At 36.3% G+C, this 27,719-nt stretch overlaps 2 protein-coding genes across 8 annotated transcripts in view; one reads left to right on the top strand and one right to left on the bottom strand.

Moving 5' to 3' along the window:
• The window catches only part of LOC113393826 (AMP deaminase 2), a 45,265-nt gene extending 26,289 nt beyond the window's left edge, over positions 1-18,976 (top strand). For 5 of the 7 annotated variants that reach the window (XM_026630901.2, XM_064217849.1, XM_026630906.2 and 2 more), the window contains 15 exons: positions 3,865-4,030; positions 4,135-4,321; positions 4,589-4,805; positions 4,930-5,055; positions 5,293-5,386; positions 5,819-5,923; positions 6,568-6,699; positions 7,354-7,517; positions 8,059-8,182; positions 8,539-8,705; positions 9,341-9,461; positions 9,541-9,714; positions 9,845-9,955; positions 10,116-10,253; positions 18,124-18,976. In XM_026630901.2, coding sequence (XP_026486686.2) covers positions 3,865-4,030; positions 4,135-4,321; positions 4,589-4,805; positions 4,930-5,055; positions 5,293-5,386; positions 5,819-5,923; positions 6,568-6,699; positions 7,354-7,517; positions 8,059-8,182; positions 8,539-8,705; positions 9,341-9,461; positions 9,541-9,714; positions 9,845-9,955; positions 10,116-10,253; positions 18,124-18,204 — 2,107 coding nt within the window. In that variant the 3' untranslated portion in view covers positions 18,205-18,976. Of the gene's footprint in view, positions 1-3,864; positions 4,031-4,134; positions 4,322-4,588; positions 4,806-4,929; positions 5,056-5,292; positions 5,387-5,818; positions 5,924-6,567; positions 6,700-7,353; positions 7,518-8,058; positions 8,183-8,538; positions 8,706-9,340; positions 9,462-9,540; positions 9,715-9,844; positions 9,956-10,115; positions 10,254-12,914; positions 15,446-16,655; positions 16,690-18,123 lie in introns of those variants that run through there. The other 2 variants (XM_064217850.1, XM_064217851.1) reach the window with 2 other exon arrangements.
• A 1,086-nt stretch (positions 18,977-20,062) lies between these two features.
• On the bottom strand, positions 20,063-27,688 carry LOC113393827 (ribosome-releasing factor 2, mitochondrial). Its single transcript, XM_026630908.2, has 13 exons — positions 27,499-27,688; positions 27,171-27,299; positions 26,544-26,681; positions 25,780-25,968; positions 24,628-25,139; positions 24,360-24,449; positions 23,792-23,981; positions 23,549-23,704; positions 22,959-23,181; positions 21,718-21,835; positions 21,368-21,463; positions 21,109-21,255; positions 20,063-20,523 (listed from the first exon to the last, which is right to left on the bottom strand). The coding sequence occupies exons 1-13, from the start codon at positions 27,641-27,643 to the stop codon at positions 20,362-20,364; spliced, it is 2,295 nt and encodes a 764-aa protein (XP_026486693.2). The 5' UTR covers positions 27,644-27,688; the 3' UTR covers positions 20,063-20,361.
• Positions 27,689-27,719: the final 31 nt, after the last annotated feature.

Here is a 27,719-nt window from a genome sequence, read left to right as displayed (position 1 = left end):
ATATATATCGTTCGTGTAATATTCTGGTACAGAACGGTTCCTAAAGGATAATTGCTATTCTTTTTAATGCGTCTTGGATCCTGTTGTATAAGCGTACCTATACATTGTCCTAGGAGAGTCGCAAACGCTGTGTAATCTGGTTATGGTAGTACCCAGTATATGCATGTTGCATGTGTTAACTTGTCGTACACATGTTATCGTAGGTCTAAATCTGGTGCGTATTAAAGCATACTTTAAAAATGTTTTAAAGTAAATGAGACGAGAGGCTCATTGACATTTGGCAGAAGTGGTGGATTCAGGGGGCGGGTCCAAGGGGGCTTAAGCCTCTTCAAAAGCATTTGAGTTCTTCCGTATAGATCTTAACGCTAAGTTCAAATAAAATGTTGTGTGCTTTCTTTGTGTATATAATTTTAAAACCTGAATGGGGTCATGGCCCAAACGACACGACGCCAGGCTGTTTCGGTTGTTTTCCTTCTCGATGAATTATAAACACAAATGAACATGTGAAAATCATAATAATCATAATTCACTTGTGTTTGCCCGGGTTCGAACCCGCAATCTTTGGTTAAGGTTCACATGTTTGTCATTCGAACCAATAACCTTATTATATGTGAATTTATCGGGCGAAAACATGAGAAAGACATTTTAGTGCACGGTCTGGGTGATACTCCCCATCTCATCAAATCAAATCAAATCAAAATATACTTTATTCAAGTAGGCTTTTACAAGCACTTTTGAATCGTCATTTAACAAACTATTTAAAGTAAAGCTACCACCGGTTCGGAATGTAGATTCTACCGAGAAGAACCGGCAACAAACTCAGTAGTTACTCTTTTTCAATATCTAAAAATACAGTCATGTTAGTTAAATACAATGATATATGTATGTTATGTCTCCTGCCTGGAAGTCAACAAGCATTAACTCCACGCTTTTTTATCATCAATATAATCTTGTATCGAATAATATGCCTTCTTTACAAATGTATTTTTTACGATTGACTTGAATCTATGAAACGGCAAAGTTAAAAATGTCTGCGAAATTTTATTATAGAAGCGGATACCTTGCCCCAAGAATGATTTATTGATTATTGACTTTGCGGAGTCGGTAACTTGGCGTTCTAAGCTTATCCTTACTTCTCGTGCACATACAATGATTATCACTGATTTTATCAGTGATCAATGCTACTGTGAATATACATAATATTGTTGTAAATACATATATTGTGACGCAACAGTGAGTATTCCTACTTTGTTAAAAACATCCCGAAGAGATAATACTCAATATCTCTCACTACAAGTTACCCCCAAACAACGTTTTATTCTATCTATATCGTTATATATATTCATTCTAAAAACAAGTCCTATAATTTACTTGAATGAAAAAAAAGCAATTCGCTTCTTGAATAAAAGTTATAAGGAATTGTACAGTTAGATGAAATACATGCAAATTTGTATCTAGAACTAGTCACAAGTCTAAAATTATCATACATTCTCCGTTCTAAAATTACATAGCATAATATTGATAAGAGATTTGTCAACACTCAACAGTAGTGTGTTGTTTGAAATTCAACGCATTAAATTACCAACGATCATTAATTCGTCTATCATCGCCCACGTAAGCATCGAGTGGGCCATTTAGTAATTCAATACCAATAATATGTAGAATCCATGATGCATCATTCATATCAGCGGCGTAACTAGTCTTTTTCGGCCGTAATACAAAAAATGCCTTTTGCCTATTTGGAAAACGAACGTGGAATGCTGATCGTTGGATCGTTAAACGTTTTCTGGGATACTGTGGTAAAAATCGTTTTCGCTGTCCCACAAAATAGTTATTGACTCTATGTAATCGAAAATCGAATATATCCGTAGAATTTATGCCTGTTCTTTCTGTATTTTTTTTATATTTTTATGTACATACATAACATTATGAAAAACATACTAAGCAGCGACAGTCATATTTTTTTTGGGCCTAGGTTATAAATAAATTGTACGAATAACCCCCTCCTGCAGAACAGCGAAAGCTGCAGAGCTGTGTCAATTCACCAATCTATTTAATTTGTTGGTCCCACTGGAGCTTAGAGACTAAAGTGATACAAAGGATTTTTTTTGTTTCTTGAATAACTAATGTTTCCCCGTTTAAAAGTATATTCGTTTTTACACAACATACGTCAGAAATTATTTATTTCTTAAATCACCAACAAAATACACACTAACACTTATAAGTAAGTATATATAGGTACTGCATGCAAATACAGACTGATTGGTATTTTAATTATAGGTGAAACGACATTTAATTACAATTCATTGGAAAACAACTCTTATAAAAACCTATATAAAACTTAGATTTGCATAAATGCTTTGTATGTATAGAATATAGATAATTTAATACATTTTGAATTTTTACTGTTTAAACTGCTAAGTTATTAACATTAAAACAATGTACTATTACAGAGAGTGCTTTGTTCACATCGATATATAAATTAAATACGTCTTTCATCTTAAAAACTAAACATGTATCATCATAAAATAATATTATCTCGTGTTTATTAAATAAAATACATGGCCAGTCATTTATATAAAAGAGAAAGAAAAATAGACCAATAATAGCTCCTTGAGGGACCCATTTGATTTAGTGTAAGTTTGTCAATGCTTAAAATAATTGTTACTAAAAAATTATTAACTATAATGAAGCACGTTATTGTTATAACAATATATATCAACAAAGTACTTGTATAGAACGCTCCACGCGCACACACTGGGACTCACTTGTCCAGGACAATAATACTTGCACTCCGTCAGTTATTGTTTTCAATAAAAGCGCACGACCTCAAAACTGGTTACGGTTTTAGATGTTTTCACTAAAATAATAAAAAAATATTTTAATATAATAGCCGATGAAATGGCGCGTCATAGTTTGTTTGAAAAATCGATAAGATACACACGTGGGCGACGCTGCAGGCAACCAGTGGTGATAAATTTATAATGACATTCTTAAAGTCATTCATAGATCGACTGTGTAATAATGTAACTAAATTTAACTTCTATTTGATCTATTATTATTGGCACTTGAAGGTTATCAAAAGTAATTTGAATTATAAATATAAATTTTAAAGAAAATATTTTTTTCTTTTTGTATTTAGGGCATATAAAAATTCCACCACTCAGTACCGGCGTGGAATTTATTTGACGACGTTGCTTTAGAAACAATGTTTTCCTTCCCAGCCGAGCATGGAACAAAAAAAATGATTACCATCACAAATTTAAGTGAAAACTCAGGATTTTTTTTTTGTATTTGAACTTATGATATTCAATTTAAAATTCGTGGTTTTTTATTAACTGGATCATCATTTTATGACATACAGTATAGTAAGCTTATAATTACGGTTTTTAAGGGTATGGTTCTTCACAAAGTCTCCCAAAATTATATTTGAAGTCTGAAACAAGGGTTCGTCAAATAAAAATTATGCATTCTTGAAATTAACATTTATGTAACGTAACGTTGTAACGTTTATTAATTGTGATTTATAAATTTCATTAACAGAATCATTTTAAAAAGAAAACGCGTCTTTTTTGTACGCTTATTGCATAAATATTCGCACTCCTTACTAAAAATAAAGAATAAAACTTTTGGTCGACATCGTGTGTCTTGTCTGGATTAAAATATTTTTATTTTAAAGGGCTAGTTTCCCGTTAAATTAAGTAATTAAGACTAATATTGTTGTGTTAACAATTTTCCCGTTGAATAATTTTCTCTTGTACGATAACATAAATACACAAAACTTCCTACAATTTCTAGTTTTATAGAATGTAGAATCATTAGTGTTTAGGTACAGCATACTGATTAAGATTTTATTTTAAATAGGGCTGCAGAATGCGGTCAGTCAGCGCGGTCATTCGCCGGCAGCGAGGCGGGCGGGGCGGCCTCCGTGCTGGAGGAGGCGGCCCGTCTGCGCGGAGACGACGATGACTTCGACGTCATCCTGCCACACTTTCAGAGGGTGGCGATAAGCGGCGAGGACACGTCGGGGGTAAGTGCGCGCTATTTTATTACATACATACATCGGTGTCCGATAACCCGATCAAATTTCGTGATTCAACTAATATAACTAACGTCTTCATTACAAAAAACCAGGTACCGCTGGAAGACTTGCAGCAGGCGTCATCGTACCTGGTGCAGGCGCTGGAGATCCGCAAGCGGTACATGGACATGTCGCAGCAGAGCTTCGCCAGCATCACGGCGCGCTTCCTGCGCAGCATCGACTCGGAGGCCGCCGCCAACCACGCGCCCGTCGTGCGCGTGCCCCGGAACCACATCGCCGGTGAGCCCGGCTGCTCTTTGGACCGTCTCATGTAGGACGAAGCAGAAGCGGCCAGGAGTCTAGGGTTTCTTAGCGTCGATATCGTAATAAAACTCAAAAATCAAGTTTCCGTTTAGTTTACTGTATTTTAAATAATAATAATAGAAGTCCATAATCCGATATAAAGATCTTAACAATGAGTACAATAACAAATACAGAATACATACATACCCTTAACAAAGAAATACGCAGCCACGTCCAGCCGAATCTATTATTCCTTACTTCCAGACCACATCGTGCACCCTCCATTCAAGGACAACAAGGATCCCTGGGAAGGTCCGACGCCAGACGCGAAGGGCTACCTGATCAGACCCGACAACGGCGTGTTCAACTTATATAAGAAGAAAGAGGACGGGGAGCAGAGGGTGCCCTACGACTACATCAACTTGGCTCAGTACATCCAGGACAAGAACACCATGTGCAACATGATGTCCGATGGCCCTCTGTGAGTTCAAATGTTCGAATACTTTATCTCATTCTCTTCGCCTAAATACGTCATACATATAAAAAAAGTCGTGCTCGGCTCGGCTGTTTCCGTGCTATGTGTGCTATGATGTCGCTGTTCTCAGCAAGTCGTTCTGCTACCGGCGCCTGAGCTACCTGTCGTCCAAGTTCCAGCTGCACGTGCTGCTCAACGAGCTGCGCGAGCTCGCCTCGCAGAAGGCCGTGCCGCATCGGGACTTCTACAACATACGGTCACTCATACACGCATTTCTTATTGCCTATTCCAGCATCTTCATTGTAAACTATGCGTCTGTTAAATCACTTTGGTTTATTGTACATTTATTTTCTGATCTGATTTTATTTATGGACTGAACCAACAAAAAAAAATACAAAGAGGTTTTGAGATCACACTTCCGACCCTCCAAATTAAACTTAACCTTATATTTTGTCTATGTAAAGTTTATTCTAAAGTAAGTGCATATTTATAGGAAAGTGGACACGCACATACACGCCGCGTCGTGTATGAACCAGAAACACCTGCTACGGTTCATAAAGAAGACTCTCAAGACCCACGCAGACGAGGTGAGTTTTCACAAGCATATAATACGCTCAAATAGCAACCACAGGCACGTAACATAATTGTAGGATAAATAATTTAGTATATTAAATTCCAACACGACGCTTAGGTATCCTTCAGGGATCTATTCTTGGTCAATTTATCTTCCTCATTTATGAAAATGACTTTTCCTTTCTTTTGCTATCGTAACTATAAAACGTTGATCGTTATAATAAAAACCCTTCGATATCGATAGATGTTATAGAATCAACAGCATGACTTCACTAGAGTCCACATATAATTAGGTTCTCGGGTGTATAGATAGAACTCTGCTTGCATTGTTTGTAATAATCAAACTGCTATTTCGATAGTTTAATTTCAAGCAATCACTGGAAACAACTTTATTATTCATGTGAACACCGACCTTCAGAGATTGAATGTAACTGTATTCCCTTCAGGTGGTGACACTGCACAAGGGCACGCCGATGACCTTGAAAGCGGTGTTCCAATCCATGAACCTCAGCACGTACGACCTGACCGTGGACATGCTGGACGTGCATGCGGTGAGCACCGACGATAACTAGCCTCACCTTATTATCTGTGGAAACTTGTAATAAACATACATTACTCGTGATTATTTACGATCTTAATGATCATGATTAAACCACGTTTAAAATCAAAGCATTGAAAAACTACTAAACAAATATAAATGAAACTTATATCAAGAGTTGAAGCGCGTAACAAAGGAGGTTTTAGTAAATATGCGCTTCGCAGTTTAAATTTATATTTAAACAATTGACGTAAATATAAATAATACAGTACAGCCACATGTTTACAGAGGAATTCTACCCTTGTAAATAATTTCTCACTAAAACTACTCCATAGTTGAGAATAGATCGTTTTGTTGTCCGTATTGATTGTATTATTATGAATGAGTTTCGCTCGTGACCTTTATATTTAACATCGGTACGTTTATTTTGGGCAACGTTTTTACTATAGTTTAGATATTTTTGGATTATTACAAATATGGTCCCTATATATGAAAAAACTGATCATGAGTCTGAAAGGCGGTAATAACCAGCGCCTTGGATTTATGTATTGATAACTTACGTAACATTTTTTTAAAGCTCTTATTAGTAATTTACAAGTACTCCTGAAAGAGGAGGGAACGCAATTGAATATTAACAGAAATTGATCTGTGACCCAGGACCGGAACACGTTCCACCGCTTCGACAAGTTCAACGCCAAGTACAACCCCATCGGGGAGAGTCGCCTGCGGGAAGTGTTCCTCAAGACGGACAACTACATGAACGGGAAGTACTTCGCCAGGATCATTAAGGTTTCAATTACTGAAATTATAGATTTAGTTTTCAATGTAACACGACGTTAACGACATAGATCCACTTCAAAATCACTAAAAATATCGATGACTTACTTGAAGACTCCATTTCAATGTCGGCTTGTCATGAACGACCGAACGACTGACCTTCAATTATTTAAAACTAGCTTTCGTCCGCGGTCGCGCCCGCGTGTTAGGGCTGTAAGTTTTGGTAATAAAGTAAGTAATCCATGTCTTTCCTTGGGCTTCATACCAAATTCATGAAATTCAGTTTCAGTTCAGCTCTGTGAACAGACAGACCGACAGAGCTACTTTCGTATATTTTGTATGTTATCATATGATAGTTAATTTTGCCCAATGAAGTCAAATTTTACTCTCACGAGTACCGTTTCAGAAAATTACGATCCAGATAAAATAAAGTAATGTAGCCTTTTATATAATTAAATTATTATTAGTATTTTATTTTTCAATGTATCAGCAAAACGAATACAGTCCATCGCCACTTGGAGACATTGTAATTCTCGATGAACTCCCCTCAGTATTTGACTCAACCCGTTGAACTGTAATATCAGTTCAAGATCAACGTAGCTCGTTTTGTATCGCCATTGCCATACGGCCACCCCGGAGAGAGTATCTAAAGCGCAGCGGCCGCAGGAGGTGGCGTCGGACCTGGAGGAGAGCAAGTACCAGAACGCGGAGCTGCGGCTGTCCATCTACGGCAAGAGTGCGGGCGAGTGGGCCAAGCTGGCCCGGTGGGCCATCGCCTACCACGTGCACTCCGACAACGTGCGCTGGCTCATACAGATACCGCGCCTCTAGTGAGTCCTCGCCGTCCCTTCGAACTATATTCATGCCATTCCCACATCTTATCTATCTATATATATCATGTATCTTCTGTTTTCTTCCTTCTTAATTATTTCATTGGTTAATTGAGGGGGGGGGGGGGTTAATGACGGGTTCTGTGTCGACCTACTTTATCACAAAATACATTCGGTTGAGATTTTAATTAACAATTTACTTGATTACTAACAGTATTTAAAACGGGATATTTACCATGTTTTTTATTTTTATTTGGTGGAGCTCGATATTTCGCCATTATCTACGAGATTCGTCTCGTGAACAAGACATTCGTAGATAATGTCGAAATATCGAGCTCCACCAAATAAAAATAAAAAACCTGGTAAATATCCCGTTTTAAATACTGTAAGTAATAAAAATAACCATGTTATTTTAAAAAAAAAATACTTGATGTCTTTATATATATTTTATTAATTTGATCGTATGTTAATAAATTAATGTCTCATACATTATTGTTGGTTACATTAAACGTTTGACTAATTGTGTTAAAACAATTTCCAGCGACATCTTCAAGTCGAACAAGATAATGAACAACTTCCAGGAGTTCCTCAGCAACATCTTCCAGCCTCTCTTCGAGGTCACCAACGATCCGAACAGCAACCTCGAGTTACATAAATTCCTTACTGTAAGCCAATTTTGACAAATATTATCCCAGAGCAAATCTTTTCAAATTCCACATTTTTAGTTGAAGCAATGTCCGAAATTAATCAAGGAAGTACTAATATTCCTATTTGGGGTAAATATCCTTATAAGTTTATCACTTGTGTTAGGAGCGGGGACGACAATAACCCATGAGTCAGGATCGATCCTGCGACTTTTTACATCGTTAAGCTATACCCGTAAACCATTGCGCTATCGACGCTCACCCTGTGAAGAACTCTTAAATGAATCTGTCTGAACAGTGCGATGCGACCAAACCGTTTCACTAGAATGGTCCGTATGTGTGCCCGCCGTAATAACGTGTCCTTGCCGTGGCCGCAGCACGTGGTGGGCTTCGACAGCGTGGACGACGAGTCCAAGCCCGAGAACCCGATGCTGGACGCCGACGTGCGCTTCCCGCAGCACTGGGACGACGAGGAGAACCCGCCCTACTCCTACTACCTCTACTACATGTACGCCAACATCACCGTGCTCAACCACTTCCGGAAGTGAGTCTCCGCTTCACAATGTTCATTGTTTACTACCGATGTTGCTGATTTTTAAAATGTTAGAATACTTGTTGATTTGTTTTACTTTATTAATATATATATTTTATTTTAATATGCACTACCAAAGTAAACTCGCGAATTGCAACATTCTAAGCGATCATAGCATCATATGTATTAGTGGATCAAGATGGAATCCCTGAGGTACTCCAGAAAAAGAAATAATTGTGATGCAAGTTTTACATCGCTGACTTAGATTCTTTTTTATTACATTAGCAGCCTGTAAATTTCCCACTGCTGGGCTAAGGCCTCCTCTCCCTTTGAGGAGAAGGTTTGGAGCATATTCCACCACGCTGCAATGCGGGTTGGTGGAATACACATGTGGCAGAATTTCGTTGAAGAGTTTCGTGTCGTTTTATTTAATTCAATTATTGTTTAATATTTGATTTTACGCCAAGATTTTTATGAAGGTTTATCCATAGAAAATATAAAATATTGTATGATCAGTAAAACGATTTCAATGACGTATTCAATTGAATGCCTTTGAAAAATCTTTTTCGTCACTATGAATAACTTTTGATGTTTGATTAAGAGTTTTGATTGCAATTGATATAACATTGTAACGTCGGTATGTTCAGGGAGCAAGGGTTGAACACGTTCGTGTTGCGACCGCATTGCGGCGAAGCGGGCCCCGTTCAGCATCTCGTGTGCGGGTTCATGCTGGCCGAGAACATCTCGCACGGACTGCTGCTGCGGAAGGTATAGCGAAGAGCAGATATACATCTCAAGCTCGTCTTTTCGTTACAAGAGTCTAATCATGGGCTTACAACGTGGTCAGGTGCCCGTGCTGCAGTACCTGTACTACCTGGCGCAGATCTACATCGCCATGTCCCCGCTCAGCAACAACTCCCTGTTCCTGAACTACCACCGCAACCCGCTGCCCGAGTTCCTCGCGCGCGGACTCTGCATCACGCTCAGCACGGATGACCCGCTGCAATTCCACTTCACCAAGGTACCCGGTGTCACTCAGCTCGCTGCTTTCATAAGTTTAGTTATAACAAAGTAACAAAATGTGCCTGATCTGATTATTATCGACACATAATTGCGAGCGCTAGTTAACGTATCTCGTGGTCCGCCCGCAGGAGCCGCTGATGGAGGAGTACAGCATCGCGGCGCAAGTGTGGAAGCTGAGCTCGTGCGACATGTGCGAGCTGGCGCGGAACTCCGTGCTCATGTCGGGCTTCCCGCACGAGGTAATGTAATACCGGCCCTGTGTAAATTGGTAGTTGAAGTAAGTGGGACATTAAAATCACTAGCTTCCGAGACGGACACCTAGGGATATCCAGGAAACTGAGCAATGTGATGAGGGCCGATAACGGGAAAAGAGACGCTTGACGCGGTCGGTTGCTCCAGATGAAGCAGTACTGGCTGGGCCCCAACTACACCAAGGAGGGCGTGGCCGGCAACGACATCACGCGCACCAACGTGCCCGACATCCGCGTGTCGTTCCGCTACGAGGCGCTGCTCGACGAGCTCACCAACATCTTCAAGGTAACGCCGCGCACGCACGCACACGCACGCACACGCACGCACACGCACGCACACGCACGCACACACGCACTCTCATTCCTACCACTTGCAGTATAATTGTTAGGGAACTTTGAGTTTGATATACATCAATACACCTTAAACGCCACAGCTGTACAACTATATGCAGTAAAGAAAAATATATAAATTAAAAGTTTACTTATAAACATAAATTACATGAATAAATCACAAGCCGACGTGCGTTTCGATGTATGTGAAGTTTATTGTGAGATCAAAGTCACTCTACGCACACTATAGTATACAAATACAACACAATATATATATTTTTAATATCATTTATATCAATTTGCGTACTGAGACACCACGCACTAGATTCTTATTACCGCACAGCTAAGGTCGTTTCACACATCGATCTCTGTATATATTTCCTAACATTCGTTCATTTTAAGACTAGAATACGTCTGCAAATTAAATATGCCGTTAAAATTAACAAAATGAAAGAAAAACATACATGCGAGGACGTCCCTTAAACCAACAAAGCGACAGGTCTCCGGGGATCTGACAGTGGAGTTGGGACGTCTGTGGCGGGAACTCATTTTAAATTATCGTAGAGTTAATGTCTCAGATGAGACGTGAAATTGAATATAACAATTATAAGATTTAAAGGATATTGGGATCAAAACAGCGTGTCACCGGAAGTCGGTTTACATTTAACGTTTATCCACTGACTTATGATGTTATTTCTTATAGAATCATTACAGAATTAGAAAGTCCGCCATGTTTATTAAGCCCCGCCCATTAGTCAGATCCCAACAGATGATAACAATTTGTTTGTTGTTTGTGGTTGTGTGTGACATTTTGTGTTATTGCTTTATCTTTGCTTGTGTGTGTGAATACATTCGTTACAACGTACTCATGAGTGAACAGCTACGTGAAGATGCGATTCTGACGCCTCAGGGCTTGAGGTTTAATTTACGGGTTTATTCTCTCCTAGCTTCATGTTTGGAGTGGAGAGTAAAAATATTGGAAATTGCTTGAAATAATAAAGTAACTCGGTGGAGACGATTAGAATTCCACCTGTCGTTATTATCAGTATATAAGTAGCGCAAGTACTAACAAATTCTAGACTTGAACAATGGAGATATTCTGTGAGAACAACTCGAAACTCAGCAGCAGTACACACTATTGCAAGTGAAGCAGTGGAGATAAACAAACCTTAGCTATACATATTCCGAGCGATATGCTAACAGCTCGGCTGTATTATGCACTACAAGCAGCTCCTGATTAATATATCTTAATTTATATTCCACTTAACTGATTATAGCCACTTCAATTTTACTTTCAAATTTCCAATAAAAACTTAGTCGACATTTAAAATAGTGTTGCATATCGATAGTCCACTATCGATAGACTATCGGTAGTTAAGGTGTTAGCGATAGTATCTATAGTCTATCGATAGTATTGTCACGTGTCAATACTATCGATAGTATCGGTAGCTCCCCATGAGCAATACTATCGATAGTATTACAAAAACCATTACTTTAATCTAAACTATCAATAGTCCAAAACTATCGTTACTCTCGATAATATCAATAGTATCGATACTATCGATGGTATCGATAGTATTGCCGTAATCAATAGTATTGCTCACGGAGAGCTATCGATAGTATCGATAGTATTGATCAAACGATACTATCGATGGTACTATCGATATCCTGAATAGTCTTTGAGGTCAACTATCGATAGTCAAACTATCGATAGTTCTGCAATCCTGTTTAAAACGTCAATTTTCATAACGCGCTACCATAATGAATATCATAGATTGTTCTAAATTTCAACCAATGGTAGCGCGTCAATTCGATGTCAAAGTTGAAGTTTCTATTCTGCTTTACTCTTCTTGTGGTTGTAATCGACGATAGGTGAAAATGAATGTGATAAGTGACATTGGTTTAGGCATGGGCGATATCCGAATACTGTGACATCGGTTGTGTAACGGATTAAATATCGGTGTTGACATCCGATTTCGGATGTCATCCTGTCTTTGTCTAACTTTACATTGTACGATACGTGAGAAAGAGACGAAACGAATGTGATATCGATCGGTTTAACATTCGCTTCATCTCTTTCTTACAGACGGGTCACTGTTAAGTTAAAGAGAGATAGGGCGAATATTTCATGAGTGTAATGTTATCGTCTTTTTGTTTTGACGTACCAAAACGAAGACATCTCATGTTCCGACGACTTCCGATATTAGATTAGTTTAGTTTCGGTATATCGGACTCATGCCTAAATTAATTACAACAATAATAACCTTTAAAGGAGTCACGCGTCTACATACGAGTATCACCGACAGTTCACGAGAGATACGAGGTTCTTACAGAATATTTTTGTTATTCATTTAAGTCAAATCGTCTCGCAATCAGAATCGTTTACAATTATGATTCACGCAATTATGAATCTTCTGCTAATTAAAATAAAACATATGTTTGTGTAAATGTTTAAAACTAAAATAATTCATTAAATTCGAGTAACTAAACATATACATATATATATGTATATAACAACACAAATAATTTATGTATTGAAATTAATCTATATTATAATATATTAATTATAATTAACTCTGATTGGTGTTTCTTTCTTAAATCATAATAAATATTACAGGAAGGATTGTCGAGCCGCAGATAAATACACCGAGCGCATACTACTTACATAGCGTCGATATTAACCGATTTAATCATGTCTGTACCCGACATTAACAGCGGAGCCCCACTGATGTCATATATTAATATAGGATAAGATTTCCCTCGATGTGATAATTCGGTGACTGTAAGACAAGTGCCATTCACTGTAGTTAGTTGCCACGGGACACAGAGTGTACTAGACGACTAGAGGTGACGCGGACGCTAATTAGGCACCGACTTGCACGTTACTTAAAGCCGCCTTCGCCGTCTATGAAATTATAACACTTTAGTTTATAAATAATACGAATAATAATTTATTATAAGTGGAAATAAAGATCAAAATATTTTTGATGTGAAACTTGTATATGCGCGCTGTATATGTGGAGGTTTGGCGCTCTCTTAAGTAATCGCGCTCCCTCTCCGCCGCCACCCCCTTGTGTTTCCGTGTGTGCGTGCTGCGTATACTTTATTGATGAATATTATGTTGTACGTAGCCCAATAATATGCACATTTCATCAACTAGTTTAAATATATAGCATTTGTTATAGAAACCAAAGTACACTTTAATTATGTAGACTTACAAGCAGTTCAAGAATTACTGACAAAATTCCAATTCAACAAAACATCCAATATTATTAAAATTACATTATATATCAATTTACAGTAGAATTACTAAGCACGATGTGTCTACTTATTAAATAAAAACAATTCTTATTCGAATGATTTCAATCAAACATGGCGTCCATATTTGTCCTTGACATTTCATTTCACGGTCCTTCGCGCGTAAACGTATCTTCTATTACACTCTCTGTTCCGTGGTCGTTAGAATAACTTAGGCTAGATGACTGACAATATAAAAAAAAAATCAAATTATACAATCGCCTTCCCCGTTGTTTGACTTGTAGTTGACCTTTTTGTCTGTGATCTAATTTTATTTATTTCAACTGACGTTTCCAATTAAACATCAATGTTATACAAGTAATCTCTATATAATGTAATGTAGATTAAAAATACTTATTTGTTAAATTTATTTATGATTTAAAAGGAATTGAAAGTTATTACATAATATAATACAAATATTTATGTTTCATAGAGCTTAGAACTTTAACCATCAAACGTTTTAAATAGCAATAATAAATATTGTTAATTTATATTTCCAATTTTTTTTTTATAAGATGTATTTTTTCCATCTTAAATTTTACACAGATCTTTTCTAAAATATTATTCCATTAGTATTAGAGTTATTACATGTGTCACATTTGAAACGTACTTAAATATAACTTTGATATGTATTTAAAAAAAACTTGTTGCATTTTTGATGATCCTTCTGAGTTCTGTCAATGAGTACTTTAACTTAATGTCCGGCCGCTGAGAGAATACCTTTCTAACAAATCCGTGTCCATTCCGTCACGTGTAACTTTTACGTTTAAACTGGCGTAGAATTCATAACAAAAATATGGTTATGGTTTACTTGTCCTATATCAAATAATCTCGTTAAAAACTATATCATGATTTTAAATTTAAAATAAAAAATTACCGTTTTTTTTATTTCACATAAGTGTAAAAAAATAAACGGAATTATCTGTGGATATCCCACAGGGTGACTGTACTGCTACCTAATAGCGTTAAGTCAACTTTATATTATTTGTAATAATGGTATCACTAGTCGTGACAAAACTGACAAATGTCGGGACCAATTATTCCCTAAGCGGCCAGACTACACTATGAGTTTTTACCGTAAACAAAAATTACTATTATGAAGTCTAATCATAATGAAATTATAATAAATTACTAATCATTTTGAGAAATACTTGAGACTTACAATTACTTAATGTAAGAAATGCACTTGAAACTAAATATTGTATGTGATTTTTGTTCCAATGTTTGAACCAACGTTTTCGCTTGTGATGCTTGCTTCTGTCATTGAGCCATTGTATGTTTATGCTAAGATCACCTTCATATTATCACAGTTGACAGCAGCTTCATCGTTTCATTTCACGTTTGATGTGAAACTGGTCTTAGTTCTGATCGAATCGACTTCCATTGTTTGTTGTAAAGCTTTCGTGTATGTTTTTCTTATTGGGGATATTTTTAGAATGCTTACAATGTTCTCGGCATAGACAATAATACTTTATTCTTCATGGTTAATAACTAAATATTCAAATATAAAGTTTCTTAATTTAACAATTAAGGTTGACATGTGCATTTTAGATTAAAGAGTTTTTAATTTTTGAAGGTTTTAAGTAAATTACCTATGTACATAATTTTGCAGAGGTCAGCAGCCAATTTATAGACAGTCTAAAGAAATCCCCAAGATACAATATATAAGATAACATATAATCTATATTTAGTTCCAAATAAGTTATGAAGCATATTATTGTAAAGTTAATGTACTTAACCAAATTAGATGGAAATTATATAATGAATTCGATACATAACGTATCTGATTTACACTTTATACACGAGAGTGAACGTTATCATGTTGTTGGAAATAAAATTGCTCACACGAAATCGTCTTGTAATTTAACACCATCACCACTATAAATGCGGATGGATGAATGTTATATACATTTATTATTTATATATTTATAAGTATATACCTCCAAACAAATACATACACTCACCATGTAGTCGCCGCTACATTATAATTAAAATTAAACAAGGAATACATTCATAAATCATGGGAGACCACGGCTTCCACAGTAAAAAGTCAATAGCATAATGATTTACGGGTTGCCTAGCAATGTGATGTGTAAGCTTAAAAGGAGAGGTAAATAGGAATATCAGTAATTCCTTAATTAATTACGGGCGTTGCTACTATTCAATTAAAAAAAAAAAGCGTAAAGACTGGGCAAAAAGTTAAAATAGACAAATATGGAAAGATAGATAAGAAAAAGACTGTTGACTATAGTCTATTCCAATCGAAGCAATAATAAAAAAAAAGCTCAGCGATATTGTACACTACTAACTGATTTTGATTTATATATCTTACATTACAACACAATTTCAGTAGACTAATTCTATCCACTTTAATTTTACTTCCAAAGTGCCTATACACAAAACGCCATTTTTTCACAATTCCATACTGAATATTATAGATTATTCTAGCACTCGACCAATGATATCACGTTAATTCGACGTCAAATGTCATTTATTTGTCTTTTGTGGTTGGAATAGAGTGTAGAGAAAGAGATGAACAGGATGGACAGCTGTGAGAGAATGATGAATGAATACCTAAATTTAAAAACAGCCCGATAACCCCCGGTAACCCTTTTTTAATAATGTTTATGCTTTCCCAACTACATTTATGTATACATTTCATAAATCAAACTATGTTAAAAGAACATTATATTTAGTATTTAATAAAACATTAATTACAAACACACGCAATTAAATTTCCATATTATTCAAATTTTAAAGTTAATATTTTAATTTCATATTGGTATAAAGAAACAATAAAATTATATTTTTTTAAATGGTATACATTCTTAATAAAAAATATATATTGGTCACATTTTCAAATGAATGATTTAAATGAATATTTATAATTATTCGCAAAAGATTATTGTATTTTTTTTTTTTTATAACAAGTTGAGACAAATGACATCTGTGTTTAAATTAATTTAATCTTATCTGTGAAATTGATGGTATTCTAAATATTTTAAAATATAAACATAGCATTAATATTTAGTCTAATTGTAATGTTTAATTTTTGTGCTAGATAAAGCGGAGTGTTACGCCCTTACTACAGTAAGGTACATGCTGTTTCTGTCTTGGTCAAAATCTCTATAAAAAATAATAATATAGTGCTAGCACAGACTAGCACTAAACTTGAACGGATCATAATAAAACTTTAAAATTACTAAGTTAAAAATCTGTGACAAGCTTTAAAATCCATGTACTAAAATGTAAAGGTAGGGCCTGATCTAAGTCCGTCTCGGTAGGTATCACCCACTCATTATATATTGTACCGCCATCTAGCAATACTTGGTATGAAAGTACAAAGTACTCCATTTTCAAGATTGGTCTTCTATTGGTAATATAGTTTAAATAAAATTAGAACGCCAATATCTATGAGCAGTGGTGGAACCTTCAGTTGGGTCATGCCTCACCTCACCTATGTTTATGACATGGCATGATGTAAAATTCAGTTAAGTTACGAGAATTAAACTACAAGAATGTGAAATTAAAAAGCTTGTAAGAAGCTCGTACTATTTCTAGCCTCATTTTGTATGTAACACTTTTTTGTTTTATGTAATGTATGGATTTCACCAAATAGACTTGTTCTATTTTTCGAGTTTTCGACATTTTTTACTAGTAAAGTAAGTTTTTAAATATTTCATAGCAGAGCAAAGCCCCTCTCTTAAGAAGCTGTTTCCATCACGCTGGTCTAGAGCGAGTTCAATGAGTTATATTGAAGTAATCAAAAATAGTGATTTTGACTAGAGACTATCGGCTATGTTACAGTGCATGTGACGTGAAATGCATGTTTAATGTATCAATATATACTCGTTTCGAATTATATAAACATTTTTTTTATGACAAAATGTTTTATAGTTTCATTTTGCTGGTTACATTTCTAATCTTAGAAAATTGGGAATAATAAAAATGTATATATATATATATGGTAACATATTTTATAAAATATTTTTTGTTTAATCCGTTGTCTTTTGTGCCAACAAGGCACAAAGTGTTTAGACAATGTCAGGTAGGATTGGCTCATCAAAGGGATTAATTGGCCGAATAGTTATTGGAAGGGCGACAGACAATCATGAATTCGTCTAGCGCCATCTATTGTATGGTCAATGATTTAACAATCTATTAATAATTATGTCATTAATTTAAACATAAGATTGTCTCGTGTCTGCTTGTTATCATGCTTAAAATTAATTATTATAACTTTAAACTCTAATTATTGTGCTTTTAAGTGTTTTAAAGCGTTAACGAGTGTGACATATAAGGTTTTATAACATTCCATGAAATGATTCATGTCGCAGTTGTGACTGAATTAGACGAAGAGGAAGGCATTCAGCCTTCTCTTACAATAAGCATATATGACCATACGCCTCGTATTTATGAAATTTATTATCTTTAAATTGTAAATTAAAGGCGTCAATTTAAACTTTTTCTATTGCGCTGATAAAATTTATCATATTTAGTATGTATGCACGGTCTATAATGATTCGCAGGCTCGCCAGGCGCCCGGAGAGCTCTACGGAGTGGCGCTTCGTACTCCGCCCCCGACTGGATTCGCTCCTGCAACTAAATAATGTACTCTGCCTTTTGCCTGCCATTGCTTGCCGGCACAACTACATACATGTTGATCACGATTACAAGAAAAATAATCGTTTTAGAGTTTTAGGATTTTTTCTAAAATATTTTCTAATAAATTGTTTAATTATTTCATGCATCTCTATATGCAAATCTTTTTCAATCTTTATTTAAGTTTCTAGAACTTTTTAGGCTTAAATTATTAGTTATTAATAAATAATGTTTATTGTCATAATTATGCGACAAAGTATTTTAAATCACACAAAGAACAGTGTTGATACTGTTTTAAACGATCTATAAATACATTTGACAGAACTAAATAGATTGATATCTTCTTGTATAAATAAGGTCTAGAGACGGCTTCAAATCCCAGCCACAGGAGAGTTATTGAGTTTCTCTGTGAAGATTTTTATTGTGTTATCTCCCATGCCTTGGAAAGCACGCATAATATTCGATTCTGATGTCTCTCCAGCTGTGAAAGTCGATGGAAGGCAGGGGGTAGAGTTCACTTGTGTTTGTCAGTTCTGTCAAATCAATTTAGTTTGTCTTCAAAAGAATCAGCATCGATATGTATTTAAAGCACACGCTTTGTCTGCAATTTTCAGCATTTATGTAATTTTTCAACGATATTGTCGATTTATTATGAAATATTAGGTTTATATAAATAAAATATATCTTGCATATTTATAAGCTATAGAAAATGATGTTATAAATGTTAAAAAATAATAATGTAGGTAGGATTTTTTAAACCAATAAATATTTTGTTTTATACGACAAGTATTTATTTCAACACCTTTGATAATAAGTAAACATATATTCTATATAGATATTTTTTTATTATTATTTAAACCGGGTAGGCATACAACTCCACTTGGTACTGGAGTCCAAACGCGAAGACGGCCAGGGAGAATAAACTGCACTAGTCGCCCGCAAGATGCCTCTTCACGCCTTGTTTGAAGGAACCCAGGTAATAAGAACAGAATTATCTACCAGCACACGTGTTCCGTGTGCTGGTAGATAATTGATAGATTACAAAAAATATTTTTTAATATTACGACCCACCGGGCTTATCACGGTTGCATTCAATAAATAAAGAACATTATATGATTCAAATATAATTAGTCCTTTATAATATTAGTATAAACATAGACTAAGACTTTTGACTCTATAATTTATTTTAACTATTATAATAAATAATAGTTGCCACAATAATAGTAATGAGTATTGGCCAGAAAAAGTTTTTTGGCTGGGCTATATTTGGTCCTTCAAGCCGGATATAGAAGACAGAATATGGAAAAAGTATCATTTAAAATACGGATGTAAGTACATATGTTTCAATAGGGTTCAGGCTGACTAGAGAAGTCAACGCTGATACATTTTTATCAGGTGTTGATTTTATTGAACACAAATTAGTCAGTTAGTCAGTTGTTACTGGTTAAAATTAATATTAGAATTACTAGTGTTACTATGAGGTCTGTGGCGGAATATTTTCTTTTATTACGCCTAATTTAATAAAAAACATTTCGAATAATTATATCAAATTATATTTGTACATATTTTACGAATAAATTAATTGAACTAAACGTTTTATTTATTATTTACAACGTAGTAATCACCCTTATCACACATTTTCATGACATCCTATCTTTATTCATTATAGTATGTACAATATTCATAAAACATTTCTATTGTTCCGGTCAGTAGTTTTTTACATAACGCATGCTGCTGGTATATAATTTGTTAGAGGCTTTTGTTAAATACAATTTCGTGGTAAGATCTAGAGTAAGTAAAATAACAGAGGCCTAAAATCTTCGTGTGGAAAGTTTGTAGCTTATTATGGTTGCTACAAAACAAAAAGTCATTACAATATAGCTTGATTAGAATGACAGCTGTCTGACCAGTTTTACTAGTGTTGGGAGAGGACCGATCAAATCAATATGTGCAGTAAATATTTTACACTATGTAAATATTGATTTGGGTCCACTAAATTAATCATTAATTTTTTCTTCCTAATCGACCTATATTTTATGGACTAAAACATTATACCGTTTTGAATTTAAAAACAATTCGCTCAAACGACGATAGTTCGGACATTCTATTAAACGATTTATTAAAAATTTGCACTACTTCATTCCGAATGAATTGAGAAGTTTTTATTAAAATCCGGTGACATTTCGTATGGCTTTCTCTTCGTCCCGGGGCGACATCTGTCGGTTGGAGTGGAACTCCATGGTGAAGGTGGCCAGGCCCGAGGACAGCGACCTGACTGTCGTGGAGTACCCGAGCAGCTCGGACAGCGGCGCCAAGCACTGTATCACCTATAATAAATGGACGAGATTTTTTTTCGCTTACATATAAAATTATTAGAAATCGAAATATTTTTTCTTCTATAATTTATATTTACCCTATGTTCTATGACCACTACTATTCATAATTCATATAAACGAACTTTGTAAAAGTAGTGAATGACTCAGTTTTTCTAATTATTCAATAAAAGCACGGATATCTGTGCTAAAACTTAAGATAAAATCTCTGAGTTCCACATCAATTTATCTCAAATAATAAATTAATGAGTTAAATAAATAATAGAATTATAAATGATTAATGAATACATCTGAAATTACGATCTGCCCGGTCCGTATACGATTAGGGAAAACCGATGCACCTATTGTCATAGGTTCGGAATATTCAACCTTGTAAGCCAAGGCCGCGAATGTGTTCAAAGAAAATTTTTGACTGACAACGAAGCGTACTTGAACGGATAAGTGATCGAGCCACTCGATACGGATATCGACGATGGTGATCATCCGGAGCTGATTTCTCTCATTTTACGTAGTTTCTATTAATTGGATGTTGAAATTGCAGGCAATAATTGTAAATTATGTGCTAGTATTAGAGTATACCTTGTTCCCGTGCCGTAGGTGTATGTGCTGCACCTCAGCCCGTCGTCGGGCGAGGTCAGATAGCAGCCGCGAAGAGTGCGAGTCGGGCACCACCAGCTCCAGCAGCATCACAGGCTCCAGCAACACCGACTCCGCATCCGTGAACACCTTGGTGTTTAAAATTAGATATATTTTCAGATATATAATATGATTCGAGCCTTTCTAGTTCAGTTCGAGCACCTGTAGGCTTATTACATAGTCCACAGATGTGCCGCCTCACCTTCCGGAGACACTGCGCGACGGCGGCCGTGACGGCGGCGTCTGCCGACCCGCGGGACACCTCCAGCCAGTGCAGCGTCACCTGCACGTCCACCAACTGGCGGGGGGGAGATATCGCTGTCGTCAATCATGATATGCGTAATTTCGGAATACTTTTAAATTTGATCTGAATAGATAGCATTGTAGAAGGTCATAGTATTATTAGCTGTGCTACTTGGTCTTACGTTATATCCAATTTCACTAATAATAACTGAATAAGTGTCATTAATCACAAATTTGAACTGTGCAAACAAAAGGCCGCACACACCGGCTCCATACGGTGCAAGTGATAGCTATATGTATAATACTGACGGGACAGGCGAGTCTGGGCCCGCGCAGCAAGGCCGCCGCCACCCCGCGCCGCACCGCCTGCTGGTGCCGCGGCCACACCTGCGACAGCTGCGCCGCGCTCTCCGCCGTGCGGTCCAACCTGCGCACATCGCGGGTTGCTCTTTTATTTATTTATTTATTTATTTAATATTTGGGAAACAAACAGATATAAAATATAATCTGATTACATAATACAATTTAAATATCACATTATCCAGCGAAGTTTCCACCGATTGATAAAACATAAAATGCACTCAAATATTTTAACACAATAAGATAAAAAATATTGGACAATATTAAAAGTATATAATTAAGTTAATTTAAGATTGTTACAAATATTATCTTTAAATTTAATCAAAGACAAATGAAATATATCAATGTTCCCAAAATGCATATTATATTCGCGACAAGCTCTGATTAGAAAACAGTTAGCATTATGTGATGAATGACAAGTGGGAGTATAAAAACATAACGGTTGACGAGCGTTGGATCGTGGGCAGTTCAGAGACAACTTGCTAAGTAGAAAAGGGGAGTCAACAATATTATTAATAATTTTATATAAGAAAACTTGGTCTCTCATAGATCGGCGTTTTGAGAGAGCTAATAAATGTTCATGGGTAGAATCGCTAGATTTAAAAGACAAATATTTTATTTTCTCACGATATTAAACTTATATTTAACGTAAAGATCGATGTGATCGATCATTTATACCGAAAAGAGAAGATGACCTAAAATTGATCCCCAGGGAACGCCATATTTATCACGGATCCAGAGTAATTATTGAATTCTTTGACTAATGGATGAAACAGAAAGAAAAATAAAAATATAATTTAAACCGAAACGGACAGGAAGTCGATTCAAAATATGTTTTAAGCATTGATAAATATTTCCGGATCAAAAGATCATAATTTTTCTACTGATAGTACACCTATTACGTCACTTTATTCTGTCCAGTCTGTGAGTGTCCATTTTAGTCAACGTTTATAAATTACTATAAATAACTTCATTATCATTACTAACGGTACCTTACAGAGATTATACGTCATATAGTGCTATATTTCAAAAGGTACTAACAGTAGCTAATTCTCCCACGACTCGTAACCAAAATTGACCAGGGAGAAACCATCATCATCTGGTACGTATTTACCTACCCACGGAACCAGTGTTCCATACTCAACAAAAGTAATAATTACTCTATTTGTAATCCATTCTAATTCACTTACTTGAGCACTTTATCCGGAGTGACTGCCTTTAGATGTTTCGCTGACATGGTGACCTTGACCTGCTGACGGGCGTTGCCAATCTTCCGGTCCACGACCAGCGTATGCTGAGCGGTGCCCACCAGCGACTCTTTGTAAGAGATCTGAGGGGGGCCTAGCTCCACATCGATCTTGTATTCACGTATAATACGTTCCTTTATTATTTCTAAATGAAGTTCGCCCATACCTAGAAAATCATTTTCCATACTTAAGGTTTTACTTGAACGATAAAATTCGTTAAAGGAAACGCACATTTAGTGTGAAAATCTAACTCCACTTCTCTGATTTCAGCCCCGACTGTCGATCGGAAATATACAACTGGAGAATTTGAGTATCTGCAGCCATAAGAGCTGATAGTTACCAGCCCCACCTTAGGCACATCCAGAGCCCGGATGCAAAAAGTGTCCCGGAGATCGACTTAAAACGTCACAAAGATTTTTACGATTTTCACACTGATGGTCCTAGTAATCTTGTTATTCTTCCAACACTCTTCGATCGAGGTCACTAACACCTCGAATATAAAATAGAAGCACAAAGACAGCGTCAGTACCGACCGGCCAGCACTATCTGCCCCTGGTCGTCGTCGACGGAGACGCGCAGACTGGGGTCCTCGCGCGCCAGCTCCGCCAGCGCCGTCTCCAGCGCCGGCTGCAGCGCTGAGCTGGGCGGCTCCACGCTGCACAGGAACACGGCCTCCGGAACCGTAGCACCTATTTCCAAGGTTCCCAGTTATATCGTCAGATAAACAACAGATAGACCCTATGCCTATGCCTAATTCGAAAAAAAAACTACCTTACCTATACCCAGCAACTCTTCAGCAATCTCTATAGTTGTCGGTTCCGTGTCCATGGCCTGAAGTCGCAGCCGAGCGCTGGGCATCATTAGTTCCTCCTTAACGACTGGGTCTTTTAACATCGTGGAGAGCCTGTCCTTGGCTCGGTTTGCTGCGGCTTGGGTAGATGTGATGAGATCACCGGACATCGTTGCCTGGAATTTAGGGTATACACATTTAAGTATAATATAAAATCTACTTTAGATGGCAACTGATATAAATAATTCGTTTTAATGCTTTCGCATGATATAGACCAAAAAATATAATTTTCTATTTTGGCCATGCAAAGGAACGCGACAAAACCTGAAAACACTGAAATTGTCGAAAGGTTTATAGAATTTTTGGGTGCTATTGAGATCGAAGCAAGTTCAATATCAAAGAGATTAAATGACTTTAAACGTGTCTTATAGATTAAGGGCATCAGGGAAATATTTACTTATTAATTAACATTGGTTTTTTTATCATAAATAATTTCATAATTTCATCAATATTACATATTTTCAAGTCATTTCCGAAAATGATTATAATCTTACCTTAAGCGCGCTGACCACAGCTATATTCCCACCCGTGACCTTCTCCGCCGGCTGGTAGTCATCTGCCAAAGCCACGTACAGGAGACCTGTCTGAATACATTGACCTTGAACTCTTTAATCTCGACGAGATTTGGAGCTGAGCTCGCTCATGACAGAAATCTTTATGTTATAGAAAAAAAAAATAGTGTTATGTTTGTCATTGTTAAAAGTTCTTTTGGTTCTTTGGTTTGGAGATAATAATGAGACGCTTCCAGATCGGTTCACTCACCTGTTCACTCTTGTCCCTCGCTAAATTATAAATCTTCTGGCCCTTATTTATCTCTCCACTGTAAAGCCTCAGGAATGTCAGAACGCCTCTCTGATCGTCATGCTGTACTTTAAACACTCTCGCGGATAAATCTTTTTCAAAACTCTTGTATATGTGGTTTCCTTCGAAGGGCGAAGGGAGATAAGATACAACGCCATCCATCAGTGTTTGAACTCCAATGTTTTTGTATGAACTCCCACATAAAATAGGAAAGGCCTTCATATCTATTGTACATCTCCTGACAGCCTGCGCGATTTCAATACTATTTATGTTATCCAAAGATTCCTGCTGGATTATTGTCTCTGCTAGCTGATCGTCGAGAGACGAGAGCGTGTCTACTACTTTCCTATGTTCATTAAGGGATGTTTCCCAAACTTTTCCATCGGATTTTTCCGTGAGTTTACGCCGTGTCAAGTTCTGCCCTCGACCATGTGTCCAAATTACTTCTTCCAGAGTGATGAGATCTATTAAACCTGTGACAATAACAACAATAGACTTATAACTGAATTGCTAACTACTTTACTTATAAATTTTGATGAAAGGGGGTGAGGGTGGGATGTGCTATTAAGTGGTCGGAGATTAGCTGTCTTCTTCCTTCGAATTTCAAATTAAACTATGACAGAAAGAGATAAATCAGTGTTTAACTAAATACGATATATATGAAAGGCTATATAGGTAGGTACTGTTACAATCCCCACATTCTGTAAATTATTTTAATTAAGGAACTACCTTACGCATGAACTGTTAGAGGGGCACTGGTGAAGTCAAAAGAAGTATACATGCTTACAGCTAAAGAACATTTTGAAGGGATAGATAGGTTATTCATATTATTATTTTTTATTTACCGCCAAAAAGGTAACCGCGCGTTTTTTGTTTTGTGAAAAATGTGCATACAGTTCCGCAATCTTCACGAGGGTTACGAATGTAGATGACTCTAAGAAGAAAATCTTAATTAGATGGATTAGTCCTTAATGAGAAATAACTAATGCGAAAAGACCTTGGCGATAATTATGACCAGAGATATAGATGTATGGAGCAGAATACATTACAGTGGTCTCAGATGAAGTAAATCGTATAAAAGTGTCTTGCATCATTTTTGGGATTGGAGCTTACCGATAAGCTTTCCCTCGTACTGCACCGGCGAGTGCAGCACGAGCGGCGTGACCTGCAGCTTGTCCTGCACGGAGCGGGCGCAGGCGGCGACGTCGGCGTCGCTGCGGTCCAGCTTGTTGAGGTACAGCACGCGCGGCACTCTGTACGTGTCGGCCTGGCGCCACACCGTCAGGGTTTGGGCTTCTACGCCTGAGAGAGGTTAAACAACATGTTGTGTTTGTTTTGAAAATATTACCATTTTCAATATAAATATTCTTATTAAGTTAGGTTAGGGTAAATAAAATATAATTCAATGACAACAATGCTACATAGTCTTCTGAGATATGAGCTTTATTTTTTTTTATAAAATTGAAAATTTTTGATGTTGATATCTGCCTTACCATTTACGGCATCAGCACCCACTCTCAAGGGCTGGCTATTACTCATCAGAGGCACATGACATATTGTAGTGCACAACTGTTCACAAACAAAAGTGCACTCTTATCACCAGGATAGAAAAAAGTTGAGGTGGAGTGGTGTAAGTACAGTAACACTACCAACTTCCAGACTATGGAATAATAATGATAATTTATTGTCAGAAAAACATAATATATTTATAAGACAGACAAACAGACAGACAGTTTGAATTTGGGACCTTATGTACACTAGCCATTTGATACATCAAGCATTATTAATTTTGTGAATATTGTTCTTAGATTGTTAAATAGATAAATAATAATAGTATAACAGAGCAAATTGCCATCAGAAAAACTTAATTTCCTCACCAGCAGATCCATCCAATACAACAACGGCACCATCTAACACAGCAAGACTCTGTTCCACTTCCATTGTGAAGTCAATATGGCCGGGTGTATCAATCAGGTTAATCTGGTAACCTTTCCATGGAAATGACACAGCTGCACCTGTTATGCAAACATTAAGTATACATTATCATGTTTTGTATTAAACAAAAATCACAATTCATTTAGTTATAATAATTATCATTATTTTATTGGTTTAGTAAGTTAAACATATTACTATTTAACTCAGTTTACTTGGCCTGGTAATAAATATCCAGCTAAGACTTTTTAGCTGAATATTGCATTTGCCACTTGCACTGGGCTATCTGGGCTCATTAGACTTAGCTTCTAACTAAAAAGAGCTTACCTGTTACATCAATTATAATGCAAAATTAAAAATGTTATGTTATTATATACTGCATGTAATTTCAAGTAATATTTGCTTGGCTGATATAGATAGAGCAATGAGAAAATATTTTTTCTCCTATTTAATAAAACTAGAGCTCTCAGGTGAATAGTGTTGCAAGAGTCAATATGAAAATGTATTTATAGCGATCAGGAAGTAATGGCCTTTCATATTTAAATTAAAGATAATCTTTAAGTAATTCTTACAAGTAATAGTGATTCCTCTTTGCCTTTCCTGTTCCATATAATCAGTGACGGTATTTCCATGGTGTACTTCTCCCATAGACCTGATGGTACCCGAGTAGAACAGCATTCGCTCAGTTGTTGTAGTTTTACCTAAGAAATTAAAATTAAATGGAAGCCGTCGGAACATAACTTAATTTGGTTTTGTATTCGCTTGATTTAGAGATATTAAGAAAAAAAAAATTGGTATGATAATTAAAAATAGATACATACAGAGAGAAAAATATGTATAATAGTTTCATAAAATATGAAATAATGTAATTAATGAGTACCAAATGTGATATAACCTAACCTGCATCTATATGTGCCAATATACCGATATTTCGAATTTTGGAACTGTTGTTTTTTTCTTTTCTTTCTTCCGCACTACAATATCTTCGTATTTGTGCATTTCTTAAGAATTTCCTGTAATAATTCACAACACAAAAACTCTTCATATCCCCGATGTCAACAAAACAAAACAGATAATAAATAAGAGCTTATTGAATTAAATGTCAATGTCAGAAATGTACG

The sequence above is a fragment of the Vanessa tameamea genome, chromosome 19 (assembly GCF_037043105.1).
Source record: "Vanessa tameamea isolate UH-Manoa-2023 chromosome 19, ilVanTame1 primary haplotype, whole genome shotgun sequence".
NCBI lineage: Eukaryota > Metazoa > Arthropoda > Insecta > Lepidoptera > Nymphalidae > Vanessa > Vanessa tameamea.
Note: the sequence above shows the minus strand (reverse complement) of the source record. Positions and strands in the feature narration are given on the sequence as shown.

What these genes read in the sequence shown, in the direction of transcription:
- LOC113393827 (XM_026630908.2), bottom strand. Translation starts at nt 27,643, where the DNA reads ATGAAGAGTTTTTGTGTTGTGAATTATTACAGGAAATTCTTAAGAAAT. An exon ending in GGCCCAGACTCGCCTGTCCC is followed by an intron (nt 21,464 to 21,717) that starts GTCAGTATTATA and finishes CCCCCCCGCCAG; the next exon opens with TTGGTGGACGTGCAGGTGAC. An exon ending in TCGCGCAGTGTCTCCGGAAG is followed by an intron (nt 21,256 to 21,367) that starts GTGAGGCGGCAC and finishes TTAAACACCAAG; the next exon opens with GTGTTCACGGATGCGGAGTC.